Source organism: Notolabrus celidotus, chromosome 12 (genome assembly GCF_009762535.1).
Source record: "Notolabrus celidotus isolate fNotCel1 chromosome 12, fNotCel1.pri, whole genome shotgun sequence".
NCBI lineage: Eukaryota > Metazoa > Chordata > Actinopteri > Labriformes > Labridae > Notolabrus > Notolabrus celidotus.
Window position 1 is genome coordinate 2,920,242 of NC_048283.1, and position 18,110 is coordinate 2,938,351.

Genomic DNA, 18,110 nt, shown 5'->3' on the forward strand with positions numbered 1-18,110 from the left:
TCGATTTGTTATCGTCTTGTGATATATCCTTACATCCCTAGTAAAGACTGATGATTGACTCTTCAATAAACTCAGAAATGCATAAAGTTGGATCTCAATGAAAACCTCACTGACAATAAAACTTCATAAAATCAGCAACAGATCCCAGGAGAAAACCTCCAAGTTCAAATAAAATACTTGAAACTTGAGTTTGGGTTCAGTGGACCGCACATACACCATGCTGCTGGTGTAAGAACTCATTCATGTGTATCAATCTGCTGCTGAAAATAGTCCCCAACAAAATGCATTATTTACTCCTGCTCAAAAAAAAATGTTGGCTCAGAACCATCCAGCTGTATGGGGAAATTACTGAGACTTCCTCAGAAATAAAACATTCGATGTAAAACATATTTCCTGAGAGGTGCATCTTCTTGAAGAGCCTGAAAGCTCAGAGTTAAAAACTGCAGAAACAATTTGAAATTTATACTCAGATACTTCAATGTTGGCTTTTTCTTTTAGCAAGGGATCATGGAACATAATGTAATTACTCAATATGTTGTAAGTTATTGAAATAAGAAAATGTTAAGTACACCTGAGAGTGGAAAAGCAGGAAGCCCTCTGTGATCTGGACCAAGGTTTTCTGTTTCAGCCACCTCTTAGATTGCTTTCAGCTGCTGTAAGTAGTTTCTGATTTGACTGCTGGACTGGAGGTTACCTGATAAAATAGAAAAGCAGCCCTGACAACAGGAGAACTGCAGAGCCTCTGGGACAAATTATGTTTCAGGGACTGATGGTCCAAGCAGAGTGACCCCTTGGCTCCAATAAGGCATCAAAATGTGTTATCCTGCAGGGCGGCTTATTGTGGGAGTGAGACAAGAACACCATGAGTCAAATTTAAGGCTTTAACTGCGAAAGGAGGAGAAGAAGGAGAAGAAAAGTTAAGGTCTCTGTGGCTTTGTGCAATAGCTTTCAGTCTGAAAGCGTCGGATCTGGATTTATTTTTAATGTGTGATACATTTTTACTGCAGTTTGGTGAGGACGCGAGGAAGGGCTTCAAAATGAAAAGAAGAAATGAACACTTTCACTCAGAGAGGGAGATTATGGAGTTTGCAGAGTTGTGTTAGAAGTCTTGGTTTATTAATACAGCCTCAATCTCAAGAATTAATCAAATCAATACACTGAATTTGAGGATTGTTAAACACTTAGATATTTAAAACAAAGGAAGAACAAATGTGGATCATCTGCACTCTTACATCAGCTGCATGAACAAGTAAACGTTGCATACTTTGAATGTAATTCCTACTTGATATTGAAGTTTTTGGACAATGTACATTGTCAGTTTTGCACCTGCTGAAATTATTACAACACAGACATCACTTACTTCTAAAATTGTACACCTTTTAGCTTTAATAAAATAGCGGGTTGGCATGGCAAAACATTTAACACCCTGACAACTTCTGGTGCGTCAGGGTGTGGCAAAAGTCGGGGTGCAGAGCAGTCACAGAGTTTGCTGCTGCTGTGGTTTCTTTAAGACACTTATCATCTGTTTATGATGTGCATCTCTCACTCTGAGGGACAGCTGTCACTGTGCAGCGCTTCAGCACCACGGACAACGACACTAAAGGCTGATTTATACTTCTGCGTCTCCCCTACGCAGCAGGGGCTGACGCGGACATGAGCCCCACATACTTGTGCGTCGGTGTCTCCGTGTCGCGCAGCAATTCTCCGCCGAAACGCCTGAGGGCAGTGCGGTCTCTCTGATAGCCGATCGCCTGCTTCCGGTCCCGCTACGATCTCTGTTTACTTTTCCACAGAGATTCACAGCGTGTTATGTTAATCTACAGCTGATACATGTTGCTGTTTATCATACAGACATGATTACATGAAGAATAGAGAGGAGGAGATGAAATACACGGCCGATGTGCGGCCGATGTCCGGGATCCTGGAAGTGCTGTAAATGCGGGAAAGACAAAGCCGTCGAGTGGACCAATCACAGAGCTTGCGGTCCGCGTCGGCTCTACGTGGAGTTACATTTTGGAAGAGGTGCACGTCAGCTACGTGCGTAGGCCTCTGCGTAGGTACGGGAGCTACGCGGACCTACGGCGTAGGCTACGCCGTCGAGTCGACGCAGAAGTATAAATCAGCCTTAACCTGCATGCCAAAGTTCTTAGGATAATTTACTGCAGTCCTCGGCCGCACCAGAAGTACCTTTGGGTCTGTCACACAGCATCCCAAACTTCTGATCAAAAGGAAAGAGAATTGCAAACAAAGGAGGCGAGTTGGAGGATCACAATGCAAGGATACATGAGAAAACTTCACAACATCACCAGAGTTCAATAACTTAGTAAAGATCAGTGTAAAAACAGTGAAGTGTGCTCTGAAACACATCATAATCTTATGTTGATTCAAAAAACATTTGTTATGTGATGAGCTGGGATCAAAATACTTATTTACATGCATGTTAAAGGTGACATATCATGCAAAATTGACTTTTTAATGGTTTTTTACCTGATATATTTGTCCCTGGCATGTCTACAAACCCCCCGAGAATGAAAAAAATCCATTCTGCCCCTGTTTTGATTTCTCCACCTTTCTGTAAATGTTCCGTGTTTTTGTTACGTTACAACAATATCCGGTCTGTCACGGAGTCAGAGCTCGGAGCTTGTTCAGCCCATAGACTGTATAAACTAATACTGAATCCCTCCCCATTTTTCATTAGCTGCACAAATGTGTGCTAACAAGGAGCTTAGGAGGGAGGCATGCTAGTTGTAGGCTGTCTTAATAAACACAAAGGTCGGTTTTACTCCCCACGTCTGCAGATTTGAAGATCTAGTGGATGATTTTTATTTATCATGGATAAGTGCTAGCGCTAGTTAGCATAGCTACATAGCTACATGGCGTAGCTGTAGCTGTGTACCAAGACACACGTCGACATACTGACAAATAAAACAACAAGAAACACAGAATCTGTGACCAATCCTTCAGAAAGGTCCTGCTGCCTTTCTGGCAGAGGTCGGTTTTACTCCCCACGTCTGCAGATTTGAAGATCTAGTGGATGATTTTTATTTATCATGGATAAGTGCTAGCGCTAATTAGCATAGCCACATAGCTACATGTTCGTAGCTGTGTACCAAGACACACGTCGACATACTGATAAATAAAACAACAAGAACCACTAAATCTGTGACCAATGGTTCAGAAAGGTCCTGCTACAGGCGCCTCTCCGTCAGGATCAGATTCAGAGGGTTGAAGTAACGTGATCTCTGAGCAGCCATGTATATTCAGCCAACATGTAAACATTAGATCAACGTGCTGGACAGTCAAGGCCACACCCACTTCCTGAGGGGGCGTGGTCAGAGAGAAAACAGACCGTTCTGAGGAGGGCTGAAGAAGAGGGGTTTTCAGGCAGACCAAAATCTGATTTCAAAGTGTTTTTTTGAGCATAAACTTTAAAGACATGTTTTGGGGACCTCTTAGACCAATATATGTTGATGAAAAAAGCGTGATATGTCACCTTTAAGAATACAATATTTAGTAAAATGTCAAACAATTAATATACATATCAAAGTATCACTCTTGAGTTTTATATCAGATTTTATTTTCTGATTTACTTTCTAACAAAAACAAAAGTCATATTATCTCTAGTCTAATCATTAGGATGATATAAATATTTTAGCTACCTGATCAGTAATTTATTGTTTTAAATTGATTAGCTAACTTGGGTTAGATGAGTTTCATTCATATGTTAACTGATCAGTGTCACAGTTGCTGTGTGGCCAAAGGTGTAAATTAATGTTATACAGTTGTTATATAATCATAAAGCTTTGTCCTTTCATATCCATGATTTTGTTTTTGGTGATTTCCATTAGCAACTTTAACTCCTAGCTTCTTCTCTTGAACTTTTATTTCTGTGACAATATTTCAGTCAGTGTGTATTTTGAGTCAATTACTGAGATCTGTTTCAAATCTAGTGATGCAGCCAAACTTTAACAAAGCCTTAGTGTCAAATTTGAAACTGCCAACATGCAATTTAGGGAGGATTTGCAGCCTAATTTAATGGAGTAGTTCTGCATAGCTGGTGCAACACACTGCAAAAGAAAAACAATGTGTTTCAAGTGAATCTGAAGTCTCTTAATGTGCAGGTGAAAGCTAAGTCAACATTAAGAAGTGGCCAAAACAAAAACCTGTTTGAGTCTCAGTTAGCTCTGAAACCTGTTCTGTCAGAGGTCCCCGTACCGATGATCTGCGTCATCGTGCGCTTCTTCCGACAGACTATTTAATTCTAGAGACGATGCGTCACCAATTTGAGACGTCAGGCTCCTGTCTGCCGTGTCCTGTCTGGATTTGTTATCAAAATAATCTTCAGAACGACTTGGACCTCAACCAGGACCTACACAACCACCAGTTCCCTCAGTGCTATTTACGAGCTCTGAGAATATATCGGGTCAGTAAATTATCCCACAGAGGAAGCCAGCACATTAAACCCTCAGCTGGCAGAGCTTGTTAACAAGCTGATGGATCTTTTTCTATAGCAGCCCAGCACTGATAGAAGTGTGTGTGTGTGTGTGTGAGGACTCGGGGTCACAGCTTTTGGTCAGGGGGTTAATTGGGGCTAAATGAGTCCTCATATGGTCAGTGAAGTGATGCAAACACCCTTTGCAGATCCCCCATGTGTGTGTTCTTACATTTCCAGCCTCACAATGCAGAGGGATTTTATCACTGAGGACCCACAGTGTTTAACTGCCCACAGACGAGCTGCTGCAGCCAGTCCTGATATTTCTCTCTGTTTGTTTTTCTTCACGACAGTTTATTGAAGTTAATGAGATTTGCATCACAGCTGTCTCGTAATAGCACTTGAACGATTGGGAGCAACAAAAGCTGGGTTGGTGAGAAACAGCTTGTCTTTGAGCTGACAGTTGGCTGTCTGTTCATTTTTCAGAAACTGACTTGGAAGACGAAGGATGTGGAGAAGTGCACAGTGAGAGGGAAAAACAGCGTGAGTATTATCTCTCAGACACATATGCATTCTCCTCTATCTCTCTGGTTTTTTTATTCCTCACTCCTTTGGCTCCCCTGCCTTCGTTTCCTGCTCAGTGAAGGTTTGTAATAAGCAAAGATGTGCAGGTATAGCTTATCAGAATCAGGGCTCACATCTATCAGCGGACGACAGACCGGGGCTTTTGGCACAGTGTGTTCCTCTGCAGAGCTACAGTGAAACAACAAGAATCAGTCTGGGGATTATGATAATGGCTGTAAAACAGAAAGTACACCTGCCTACCTGCTGTTTGTCCTGCTTTGTTCTGCCCCAGCCCTGCTTCCTAATTTGCAGTAACATGAGCCTGTTTCCCTCCTAACAGGATGAATGTTACAACTATATCAAAGTCCTGGTGCCACGCAATGATGAGACTCTTTTCGCCTGTGGCACCAACGCCTTCAACCCCACCTGCCGTAACTATAAGGTAAGCATCAGAGCTGCCGTGTTGGTCCTCTGGCCTCAATTACAGATAACAGATCATATTACAGCTATCATAAGATTACATGTGCTTCTGTCCTTGGGTGCCGTTTCCCTGGAACCAGATTATTTAGGTTCTATTGGAAATGACAAGGAGCTGCTGACTTGTATGATTTCAGCACCACACCGGCTTTTTATCAATCTGTCATCGTCGGGGATGTTCTGTCATAAACACACACACACACCGGTCACAGAGGCACACAGAACAGATGCTCTATACATCAGCGAAAACAGGGATATGACACATAAAGGTACTTTGACTCACATGCACTATATACAAGAGATTGATTGATAGAGGAATCTGACGTCCATATTGATATTCTAGAGAAAAAGGGAGAATATCTGATAAACAGATTTAAGTTACCTGATGCAGACTCAGCATCTGAGCCTATCTCAGTCATGAATAATGTTTTTTTCAGACTGTAGGAGGTTGTGTAGAAGCTTCATGGTGTTCTTATCTTTTTCACTTCTTCATGTTGGGAGTTTTGTGGAAATGTGCAGTGTGGGTGGTTTGAAATACATGTTGTTTGAGGTTGTTATTAGCAGATGCTTCCTTGTGGATAGTTTATTTCTGCTTTTTTTTAATTTAGTTTTTTAATTTAGTTTTTATCAGCAAGTGCGTTCAAGTCTGAAATGTACCACATCATATTGCATCACTTATTATCCTATTCTATCGTATCCTATCTTATGGTATTGTTGTATCAAATTGTATCGTATCCTATTGTTTCATATCATATTTTATTGTATCATATTCTATTATATTCATATCGTTTTGTATCCTATCTTATCCTTTTATTTGTATCGTTTTGGATGGAATGGTTTGGTATTATATCGTATTGTATCGTTTCATATCATTTTATATCATTTTCTATGGTATAGTATGGTTTGGTATTGTATCGGATCGTAGAATATTCTATTGTACCGTACCAGATCGTATCGTACCATATCGGATCAAAGCATATTGTATTGTATCGTATCGTATTGTATCGTATCGCACCATATCGTATCGTATCGTATCGTATCATATCGTACCGTAGCGGATCATAGAATATTCTATTGTACCTTATCGGATCGTAGCATATCGTACCATATCGTACCGCACCAGATCGTATTGTACCATATCGGATCAAAGCATATTGTATTGTATCGTATCGTATCGCACCATATCAGATCGTATCGTATCGTACTGTATAGTATCATATTGTATCGTACCGTATCGGATCGTAGCGTATCGTACCATACCGTACCAGATTGCATCGTACTGTATCAGATCGTAGCATATCGTACCGTACCGTATCGTATCGTACCGTATCAGATCGTAGCGTATTGTATTGTATCGTATCGTACCGTATCAGATCGTACCGTACCGTACTGTATTGCATCGTACCGTATCAGATCGTAGCATTTCGTACCGTATTGGATCGAAGCATATTGCATCGTATCGTACCGTATCGTATCATGTTGAATCGTACCGTATCGGATCGTAGCATATCCTACCATACCCATACCGTACCAGATTGCATCGTTCCGTATCAGATCGTAGCATATCGTATTTTACCGTATCGGATCGTAGCATATCGTATTGTACTGTACCGTACCGTATCAGATTGTACCGTATCAGATCATACCGTATCGTATCGTAGCATATCGTATCGTACCGTATGGTATCGTACCGTAGCATATCGTGCCGTATCGTTTTGTATCATTTTGTATTGTATTGTATCGCCGGGTATCGTAGCGTACCTTATCGTATTGTACTCTACCGTATCGTATCGACCATATCGGATTGTATCGTTTTGTATCGTATGGCATGTTATGGTAAGGTATTGTATAGTATTATATCGTATTGTATCGTACCGGATTGTACCATATCTTTTTGTCTGGTCTGGTCTGGTCTGGTATGGTATGGTATTGTATCGCATCACATCGTATCATATCATATCGTATCGGATTGTGTCGTTTTGTATTGTATTGTATCATATGGTATGGTATCATCAAAGGATGGCAAAAGACAAGTAGACTTCAGGACTTCAGGATTGATCAGATTATATCCTTTGTTATCGTATTGTGTTTTACCTTATTATATTGTATCATATCATATTTGGTTGTATCCTATCCAAGCCTATCCTACTGTATTCAGTGATTTTGTATTCTATCCTATCGTATCAGGAAGTAGTCAAAGTCAAATAGATCAGATATTTGACTTTATTCAAACAGCTGTGTATTATTTGTTTTCCTGACTTTATCTTTTAACACTTCACTGCCAATAAGATAATACACATGATATCATTACTTGGCTGCAAGAGCCTGAACTGCAGGGAAAAAAAATGTCAACTCAGCTCTGAAATCGAACACTCACACTGTAATAAAGACGGGTTAGTTCGGGTTGAATCCAACATTTCACAGCCATAAAAGAAACCTGACAGATCACACTTGAGTTCATGTTTTCAATGATGATTCAACAAACAGCTGTGAGCTCAGACTGCACGCACGCATGAGAAAGAAGAAACTGGACATTCTTTCAAAGTGAGGACAGTCCTGACTTTTACTGGCAGATTTGGAAAACACACACACAGTACTCTGACAAAGAACAATGGACACACATTTTAGCAAATTAACTCACTGACATAAGCTGGACACATTAAGAGCTTGTCAACTGCAAAAAGGCCTCCGAACAATCAGAGTTCACTGTTTGCTGTTAATGATGACATATCCCTGCTTCACACGGCCAGGTGACTTCAAAGTTTAATGTTGGTGGAATAATATGTCAGTGAGGGAGCAAACTGTTGACAGAACACAAGGAATGAAGGAATGCTGATGTTGGCAGTAATACAACAGCATCGACACACAACAAAGCTGAGTGAGGAGATGAAGCGAGAGGAAGAAAGTGAGGGAAGGGAAGATGACAGGAAAAAAGAGAGCAGGGCCAGGAGACAAATCCGTGCGAGCAGACGAGCCTCTAAGCTGCACCTCGTCTCTCTGTGGTGATTTCATCATTCCAGTGACAAATAACAGCGCACAGAGCTGCCGGCGAAGTAAAAACATTATACTGCGTAAAAAAGGCGACCATTCGTAAAAAGGAGATGCAGGAGTGAAGCTCATACATTGTGAAAGTCTGTTGAATAAAAGCCTACATGACGTGGTGCTGGAGCCTCAGAGGTGACATCACAGGTTTGGACTGTGATTCACAGTCGGCCATTAAAGGAGGAGGGAGTACAAGTCCTACGGCGCAGGCTGTAAATCTGACTGTGTGGGGGGAGAATGAAATCCAGAGGGAAGCTGAATAACTCAAGACTCTACAGTTCACCGTGGTTTTTTTCCAGAGCGAGACCTATGAACCAATGCACGGTCTGCGTCTCCCAGGAAAATGACAGAATCAGTTAAAGGTTTACGGAGTGGAAAAATAACACACATGGATGTCGTTCTCACCGTGGATTACAAAATAACAGTCTGTAAAAGAAACATTATTAACCTTTTATTGTTGACATATAGTAACCTCTAAATCTGTGACCTCATTGAGTTTGACTTTAGTCTGTGCATTACAAGACAGCAACAATAATACAGGACGGTTTAAAGGACATCTGATACAAGCAGGAAGTATGTTAGTGGACACTGTGTTAAAAGATGAACAGAAAATGCAAATGCAAGAAAAACCTAATTAGATGTGATGTAAAGAACATGTGTGGAGGCTGCAGTCCTCAGGGACCTCTTTTGCAAACCGGGTTGTATCTCCAGGCTGGTGCTGGAGCTGGTTCAGAGCTGGTTGAACTCACTAACCAACATGGCACCCTTTTGTTTGTCCACCCGCTGGAGCCTTAGGAAGAGGCACGTCATGAAGTCAGATTTACAGGACCGCTTTTCCCAGCAGGGCTAGTGCAAACTTTCCCTCACAACAACAACAATGTCGGACAAAGGCAGCTTGTCTTGGTCTTGCCAACCACTGCTTTGCCTTGGAATCCATTAGTCTTTTTAAAAAAATGTCACTGCAGGTTCGGTTTGTGTTTTCAATTAAGGCAACCCCGCCCCTGACGTAAGCAGTTCGCGGTTCTAGACCAGCAAAGAGTTGGAGTCCCTCTGGAACCGGTTTTCCCGGCCGACACTCAGAGTTGAAACATGAAAAAACGGTTGTCAATTGAGTGCCCGCTCCAAACCGGCCCTGAAACTGCCTTGATAGAAAAGGGGTATCAGGGCAGGCAGTCAGGATTCGGTTCTGACCCGAGGCCTTTTTGCTGTATGTCATTCAGCTCTCTCTCTCTCTCTCTCTCTCTCTCTCTCTCTCTCTCTCTCTCTCTCTCTCTCTCTCTCTCTCTCTCTCTCCCTCTCTCCCTCTCTCCCGCAGCCTCCTGCTCTGTCCACCCCCTACCCTCTCAGCAAATTCACCAAAAGCCCAAAAAGTATAAGCCACAAAACATCTAACAAAAATATCACAAATAAGATGAATCAGCTTGGTGAAAGCCTTTCTGATGAGTCATGTTTGATTATTTGGCTTCAGTGTTAAACGATGGTTTGATGATCTCATAGTAAAACATCAATGTGCATTAATAAAGCATTATGTGAATAACTTATTCATTTAGAGTACAAAGAAGACAAAGTTTGATCTCAGTCCTGGGCATTAAAAGACAATAACAATCATAAAGTTGTGTTTAAAAGACAAGTGGAAGCTATTTAATGAATTCCATGTCAGACAAAACAAGTTAAGAATCAACAAATTAAATTAGAGTAAACAGGATGACATTTCAAAACAGAAATTAGAAAAATAGAAAAATAATTGACAGTTTTTTGTGGATTGAATAAATCATCACTCAACAGATCAGATTATTAATGAGAGACTTATTTAGAGTGGAGAGGAGTTAGATAATTTTACAATATTGTTTCAATTATCAATACAGCATGACATTCATACTAATCAGACCATAAAACAGGCCACTTTGCAACTTTGGAAACCTCTCCATCTGATTAAAGACACATCTGCCTTTTCTTTTAAAGATGGTGATTCAAAACTCAAGATAAATTGAACGGTGATGCAGAATGCCAAAACTATGGCCTCAAAGCAGAAGTTCACCAACGTTTAGGTAAAACCACAATTGCTTCTTCCACTTCACTCAATGCTATTAGAGCAAGTATGCTGATTTTGATGGCCTACTTTAAAGACAATCACACTTTTTGATCTCTACTGGAATCTTACTCTTCTTTTTTTATAGTTCTGCACAGGTCACGCCTTGATAGTTGTGGAATTAAGGGTTTAGCACTCAGTTGGTTTCAATCCTACCTGACAGACAGAAGTTTCTCTGTCCATTTGGGAGATTTTTCCTCTGAGACAGCCCCTCTTACTTGTGGTGTTCCTCAGGGGTCTGTTTTTGGGCCCTATCCTGTTCTCATTGTATATGCTGCCCCTGGGATCTATTTTCCAGAAACATGGCGTCTCATTTCATTGTTATGCTGATGATGTGCAAATTTATATGCCGTTCAGCTTAAAGAGGAATGGATCCCTGCAGTCCTTGTTCAACTGTTTGAAAGATGTAAAGTTATGGCTGATCCTTAATTTTCTGCACCTTAACGAGGAAAAGACTGAGGTCATTGTATTTGGACAGCCCCAACAGTTCGATGGGAGCACTCTCGGCCCTCTCGCAGCAAATATTCACTCCTCTGTAAAGATTCCTTGGAGTTCATTTTGACGGTGCCTTCAAATCTCGAAAACAAATCTCTTCTGTGTTTCAGTCCAGCTTCTTCCAGCTGAGACTCATAGCGAAGGTGAAGGCATATCTCCCTCCTAAGGATCTAGAGAGAGTTGCTGTTGCCTTTATTACGGCTAGGCTTGATTATTGTAATTTTTTGTATGTGGGCTTAGACATGGCGTCTATTCAGCGCCTGCAGCTTGTACAAAATGCGGCAGCTCGCCTCCTGACTGGCAGGAAAAAGAGGGAGCACATCACACCTGTGCTGAGTGCTCTCCACTGGCTCCCAGTCCGCCACAGGATTGATTTTAAAGTTGCACTTTTAACATACAAGGCCCTAAATGCATTGGCTCCATCCTACTTGGCTGATCTTCTCCATGCTCACAACCCAGCCCGAGCACTGAGGTCAACAAACCAGCTGCTCTTGGATGTGCCTAAAAGTCGCCTTAAAACCCGGGGGGGGGGGGGGACCGAGCCTTTGCAGCAGCGGCCCCCAAGCTCTGGAATGGCTTGCCACTCCAATTAAGATCAGCCCCCACTGTTGAATGTTTTAAATCTTTGTTGAAGACACATCTCTTCTTTTTGGCCTTCTCATCGTGAAGAGGACAGTAATATCCTGTTATGTTGTTGTTTATTGTTGTCTTCATGTCATTTTTACTTTTTACCTTGTAAAGCACTTTGGCCAACACTGGTTGTTTTTAAATGTGCTATATAAATAAAGTTCACTTGACTTGACAGGTCTTAAGAAACAGTCCACTTAAGAGTTCTCTCTGAAGCTCTCTCAGATGTTCAGGGAGTAAAAAGTGAATACACAATCAAAATGGATTATCGCCCAGGCAGGCCGAGGTGCTGGAGGTCAGCTAACTAAATACAGAACCTCTATGGACTTTGTACCTGGATCAGATCATGTCTCCGGTGTCAGAGGAAACCTGCACAGTGTCATCCCTCAGCTGCAGAGGATGTCGAAAGGTTAACTCACAGGAAAAGATTGATGTGTAGCATCTCTCTGCCACAGACTCCCCATGGTAAAGAGCGGCTGATTTACACCAAACACAACCTTTAAAAGAAAAATCTGCTTCTCTGCAACCCCCCCTCCCCCCAGCTGTGTGCTCCCTCCCCTCCATTTTCCCCCGTCTGGAAAAAGAAACACAAAAGATGACTATCCAGACAGCTGGAGGGAGGAGGTGTAGATCATTTCAGGGAATCTGTTTGCGGGACATCCTGAAAAAATGCGAGGAGGACGAGAGAGGATTGAGTGAGTGGCATCTGTTTGTTTCTGTGAGTGTGTGTTGGTCAAAGACATGAATGGATACCCAGCCATGAACACACAGCTCCTCTGACCAGACTGCTGAGACAGCTGGTCTGGAGACAACAGAGAGGCTGTCTTCAACATGCGTTAGAGATGCAACAAAACCTTGAAGCGTCAGATCCATCTGTCTTCATCTGCCCGCTGGGGTAACGATCCTGCGGTCCAAACAATCTGACTTGTGAGGTCTCTCTGTCTTTAGTGATGAACAAACTGCTGCTTCACTTCAGATCATGTTACCCTGCAGATGAGAAGTCCGGTCAATGCTTTAGTTTTTTTATTGCCAGACTTTAAAGAGAGTTTGATTTTATTCGGCTGATAGAGAAGTGCTGCTCCTGAGCGTGTCGATCCAATGTCTGGTCATATGGACTTTTATTTACACATTTCAGGGACCAGATAACAAACTGAATAAAAACAAGTTAATGCTTCAGCCGGCTGCAAAACAGACTTCACTGACTGCAACGTCATTTGATAAAGTGCATCCTCTGTAGGTGCTTGTTTTTATCACTTGTTCATTTTAAGTGTCTGACAACATTTGAGACAGGATCCCAAAGAGATAGATCTTGAAGCTGTACATTTCTCTCTTAAGGTGCATTTCAACCAATAGTTCTGGGGTCTTTTAGCCCTCAGAACTACTTTACCCTGAACTAAAAGGTCCCTGTACCCCCATTGCTGTCTGTGTTTCGACCGTGGGCTGAATTCCCGGGTAGATTGTGCAAATCAGTCCAGATTCAGATTCAAATCCTTGGAATCGGCTCCAGAAGGATTTGAATCTGTCAGATCTTATCTCACTTGACGCCTTTGGGTCCATCTTAAATGAAAGACAGACCCCAGAACAGTGCCTGTGTTTTATTGATTATTTAATTATTGATTGCTTCTACATACTGTCTGTATTTCAGCCAGACAACTCACGTTCACTTAAGATAAAGTTTATTGCAGCAAACAGTATTGTGTTTGGTGTATGGGCTCTGAACCTCATTACTCAGAATAGATTATTTAAATGCAGACATTTAGGAGCAATGAGACAGGACTAACCCCCCTCGGAGCCCGCAGGTGGATGCCGGGGAGGAGGTGGGTACAAAGTTTGCACACAGCACTGAGCATAACAGCAGGAGCACTTGCAAAGCAGAGGCAGAGGCAGAGACAAGGAGACTTGCAGCTTAAATAGACCGCCAAATGAGGATGTTGAGATCAGCTGATAGGGAGGATGATGACGTGTCAGTATGACTGAGCGCAGCTCGAGTTGTCTGCCGGAACTAGCTTGCAGGCGGCGCTCCATATATGCTCCATGCTGTTGAGTTGTGCTATTTATTTTGACATGTGCTGCTGACCTCTTGGCTACGTCGCCCTTGTAAATGAGGTCTTGATCTCAATGAGTCTCATCTGGTTAAATAAAGGTTAAAAAAAAGAAAAGAAAAAGTGACGTATGGAGAAAAAAAAAAGTAAATGCACTTCACCACTAGACCAGTAGAGGGCAGTAAAACAAAGAGGAATGCCATTCATCACAGATGACACCATAGAAGCAGACGGACAGGCAGGTATCAGTATGAGCAACACAACAGTTAGCCTGTTAGCATGAAGAGACTCAGCTGGCGCTGTTTTAGATGGTGCTATATTTCATCACAGATGGATTCACTGAATCAACACGTGAGAGGAGATAAGCACGAGTAGCAGTGGCGGTTCTAGACCAATTGTACTGGGGGGGCCAGGCTGGGGCCAAGGGTGTTGTCAGAGGGACACATTCAACCCTGACAAAGGAGACTGAGAAGGGTGAGGACCAGCTTAGAACAAACTGGCAAAATATCAGTGCATCCCTATATACTAGACATATATACTGACATACTGATATGACAGCAGCTGATTGGCTGTTTACACTCAACATGAGTCCCTTAGTCCCTTAGCGCTCTAAGGGACTGGAACCAAGTGCCACACGCATGTGTTCCACCTGTAACATCTGCGCAATACCAAAGCTATTTTTTTATTGTTATAATATTATTTTGGTGTCCGGGGGGGGCACAGCGGGGTCCAGTTTCAGTTTTACAGGGGCACTGGCCCCTGTTGGCCCCTCCCCAGAACCGCCACTGGCGAGTAGCAAAGACGTTTCAACACGGCTTTAAAATCCTTTTGAACTCAAAAAGCCGTGGCAGAGATCGGCCGGTGTTTTGGTTTAAACAGCGACCCTGTTAACTGGAGACTCTCAGCCGGATGCATCCCTCATAAACGTCTTGAGACGATCATTAAATATCTGATGAGGATATTTCCTCTGTCGCATAGTTCCTTCTTGCAACATCAACCGTATCATTCTCCCTTTAGTTGTTTATACTTGTGACTTTTGTTGCTTCTCATTCCTTAGAAACATCCACTTTAAGGACAAAGCCCTGTGGATGAGTTACCTCAGCCACTCTCTTCATCTCTCTGTGGTAATGTTCTTCCCTGTGTCTCCTCATGCGTCTGCTTCCCGTTCCAAGGGGCCAAAATTAGAAACCAATTTAAAGCACCAAGCCTTCGTCACTTTCTGAACTCGTCTTTTGAGATTGGTTCTGAGTTTTTTTTTTTTGTGAAAATTCTTCCCCCTGTCTCACCAAACTTCAGCGGTGATGCTGCACAGGAGGCTGACCTGTATAAAATAATGAGATTCATCACAACAAGACAAAGTTGAGACTCAGTCTGAACCTTAAACGAACTCTTGAATCTGCTTAGAAGTGAGATTTAGGGCAGAGCTGTTGTGTTGGATTGCATCAGGTTCAGAGGTGTAAACACAGCCCATTTTCAAGTCGGAGGGTTTCTATTGTACAAATGTCTAGGGGCAGTGCTGTTGCAAGGATTTGAATCGCTTACTTTTCTCCTCCAACGGATGATTATATTGTCACATGTACGCGGAGCAGCCATTAACCCAAACCCCCTCTGGTCTGAGGTGAAAATAAGAAACGAATCCTTCTCTGCACTTAGGTTTAAATCACAGACTTCTGCCTCCTGTTCGAGGAGGAGACGCTGAGAAGAAATGCAAATCTGTTTCAAACTGAGAAAAAGTTTGTTGCAGACTTTGAGTAATTTTGTTTTTCTTCTGCAAATTGTAAAAACCCTTGAGACTAATTTTATACCCACAATCCCAGCTCTCACCCGGAAACTTTGTGAAGACTTGGGAACTCAAAAATAAGTGTTGAATAAATCTATTGTTGTGAAGCTTCAAGCTAATTTCCACTGGAAATCTCCTGGTAGACTAAATTTAAAACACGAGCACCACGACATGCTGCGCTAGAAAGTCATGAGAAGAGTCATAACAGAACAATACATGAAAGTACCTCACACACAAAATACAAAGAGTTTTAACAACAGTGATATTTATGAGCCTATTAGGATGATGTTATAGTAACTTTCTGCCCTGTTGCCCTTCTTGTATGTAAGTGAGATTTCTGTATCTGTACAGTCATGGCCAAAAGTTTTGAGAATGACACAAACATTACATTTTCACAAAGTCTGCTGCTTCAGGGTTTTTAGGTGTTTTTGTCAGATGTTTCTATGGTATGATGAAATACAATTAGAATTACAATTTTATTTCTGCTTCTTCCTTGTTTTCAGTCACTGTAAAGCTCTTACAGGTTGCATGTGATTTGTATGAAAGGTGCTATATAAATAAAGCTTGATTGATTGATTAAAGGAGCTTTATAACAACAACAAAAGAAAAACATTAACCCTCCTGTTATGTTGCGGGTCAAATTGACCCTTTTTAAAGTCTATTTTAGGCAATATATGTCTTCCAAACCAGCTAAATGCAGCGTAAAAATCTGGGCAGCATGTGACAGAAGAGGTGTCAAGTAACTTTATTATCATCACTTCTTAAAAAAAAAAAATAAATCAAAATGTAAAATAAAATAAATAAACATATATGTCATGTAAAACTATTGTATTTATATTTAGGGCTTTCCAATGTACATTAAAAAAGTTTTAACATTAATTTTAATGAAAAACGAGTGAGTTATCCTCATTGAACCATGATCTGTTAGAATTAAACAACAATGGACTAAATCTGGATTTAAATGGTTAGTAATGGAGTTAAAGATTAAATTAAAAAAAATGTGTATTGGGATTTTTTGGGGTTCTGACACTTTTGGATAATTGAATATACCTCAAAAGGCAAAACAGCTTGTGCTATGCTTGTGTGTTTCTGCGGGCATGTATATGTGTGCACAAGCACAGGCACGTCCTTGTGTGGACGTGCCTGTGCTTGTGCATGTCTGTGCAGGCAGATGTATGTTGGTATGGATAAGGGGGTACCTGCCTCTAGATGAGGTTTTGGTCAGCTAGGCATTCTTTTCTTTTTTCTTTTCAATGGTTGTGATAGGTTGGTACTGTTGTTTTTGATTTCAGTGATATATTGTGAACCCTGACTTTACATCCTGATGGGGGGGTGACTAGGGAGGAGGGGGGTCCAATTATTCCATGTCCACTCAATTGAGTATAATATGTGAATAAGAATGTGAGAAAAACAAATAAAGTCTATCTAAAAGGCAAAACAGAGATTGCATTCAATGCAAATACATGACATAAAAACAGACAGATTAATCAAAGGCAAGTCTAAACAGATGGGTCTTCAACTGCTTTTTAAACCGGTCAACAGTGTCCAGAATCCTCAGTTCCAGAGGGAGACTGTTCCAGAGTTTAGGACCAACAACCTGGAAAGCACAGTCTCCTTTAGTCTTTAACCTGGTACGAGGCACAACCAATAAACCCTGATCAGAGGACCTCAGAGTCCTGCTGGAGTTATAAGGCTTCAGCAGCTCCTTGATGTAGACTGGAGCCTGACTAGTGAGCGCTCTGTGCACAACAAGAACTTTAAACTGGATTCTACATTTAACTGGAAGCATGTGCAAAGATATAAGGATTGGAGTAACATGAGACCTTTTAGATGATTTGGTCAACAGTTTAGCAGCAGCAGCATTTTGGACCACTTGTAGGCGGTTCAGGGATGCATTGCTAAGACATGTGAAAAGAGAGTTACAGTAAACCAGCTGAGATGACACAAAAGGACTGAGTTTGGCGATATTTCTTAAGTGATGTAAAGAAGAATGAACCAAGCTATTTACTATTGTGGGCTCAGTTCACACAGTATGATGCAGTCACTTGGTCTATTTAACCCTGATTAGTTTCTCAATCCCCATGCATGCAGCAGCTGGACTCACTTCTTGTGCCAAAGTAGACGACAGAGCAAAAACCAAACCACGTGTTAATGTCCTGTTGACGTCGTGTGTGAATGTCTCCTTCCGTCACCTCGCTCCTACACGGGGTGTTGTATCCGCTCAGCGTGCATCCAGCCCTCGCTCCACAAACACACACACTGCTGGGTTTTGCGTACTGCTGTACCCGGGGTTTACAATCTTGTTAACAGTGGCTCAGGAAATAGCTGCTGAAATAGCTGCTGAAATATCTGCGGCTGAGAGATAAACTGTCCTCTGCGCTCCTGACAGCAGGACTTCAAACTTCACACATCTTTTATGGTCCCGACCTACATACAACACATCAAATAAAAGTAATCTTTATGATGCAGCAGCTACCTTTTCATAATCACAGCCTGATTTGGTACGCATCCCTCGCATTCAGCCACAATCCTCACAACATTAAACGCTTTTGTTTGCTGATT

General features: G+C 41.8%; 1 protein-coding gene across 3 annotated transcripts in view; it reads left to right on the forward strand.

Moving 5' to 3' along the window:
* Positions 1 to 18,110, forward strand: part of sema6e (sema domain, transmembrane domain (TM), and cytoplasmic domain, (semaphorin) 6E) — a 314,886-nt gene that overhangs the window by 206,409 nt on the left and 90,367 nt on the right. For all 3 annotated transcript variants that reach the window (XM_034698572.1, XM_034698571.1, XM_034698573.1), the window contains exons 7-8: positions 4,919 to 4,975; positions 5,337 to 5,438. In XM_034698572.1, coding sequence (XP_034554463.1) covers positions 4,919 to 4,975; positions 5,337 to 5,438 — 159 coding nt within the window. The remainder of the gene's footprint in view (positions 1 to 4,918; positions 4,976 to 5,336; positions 5,439 to 18,110) is intronic.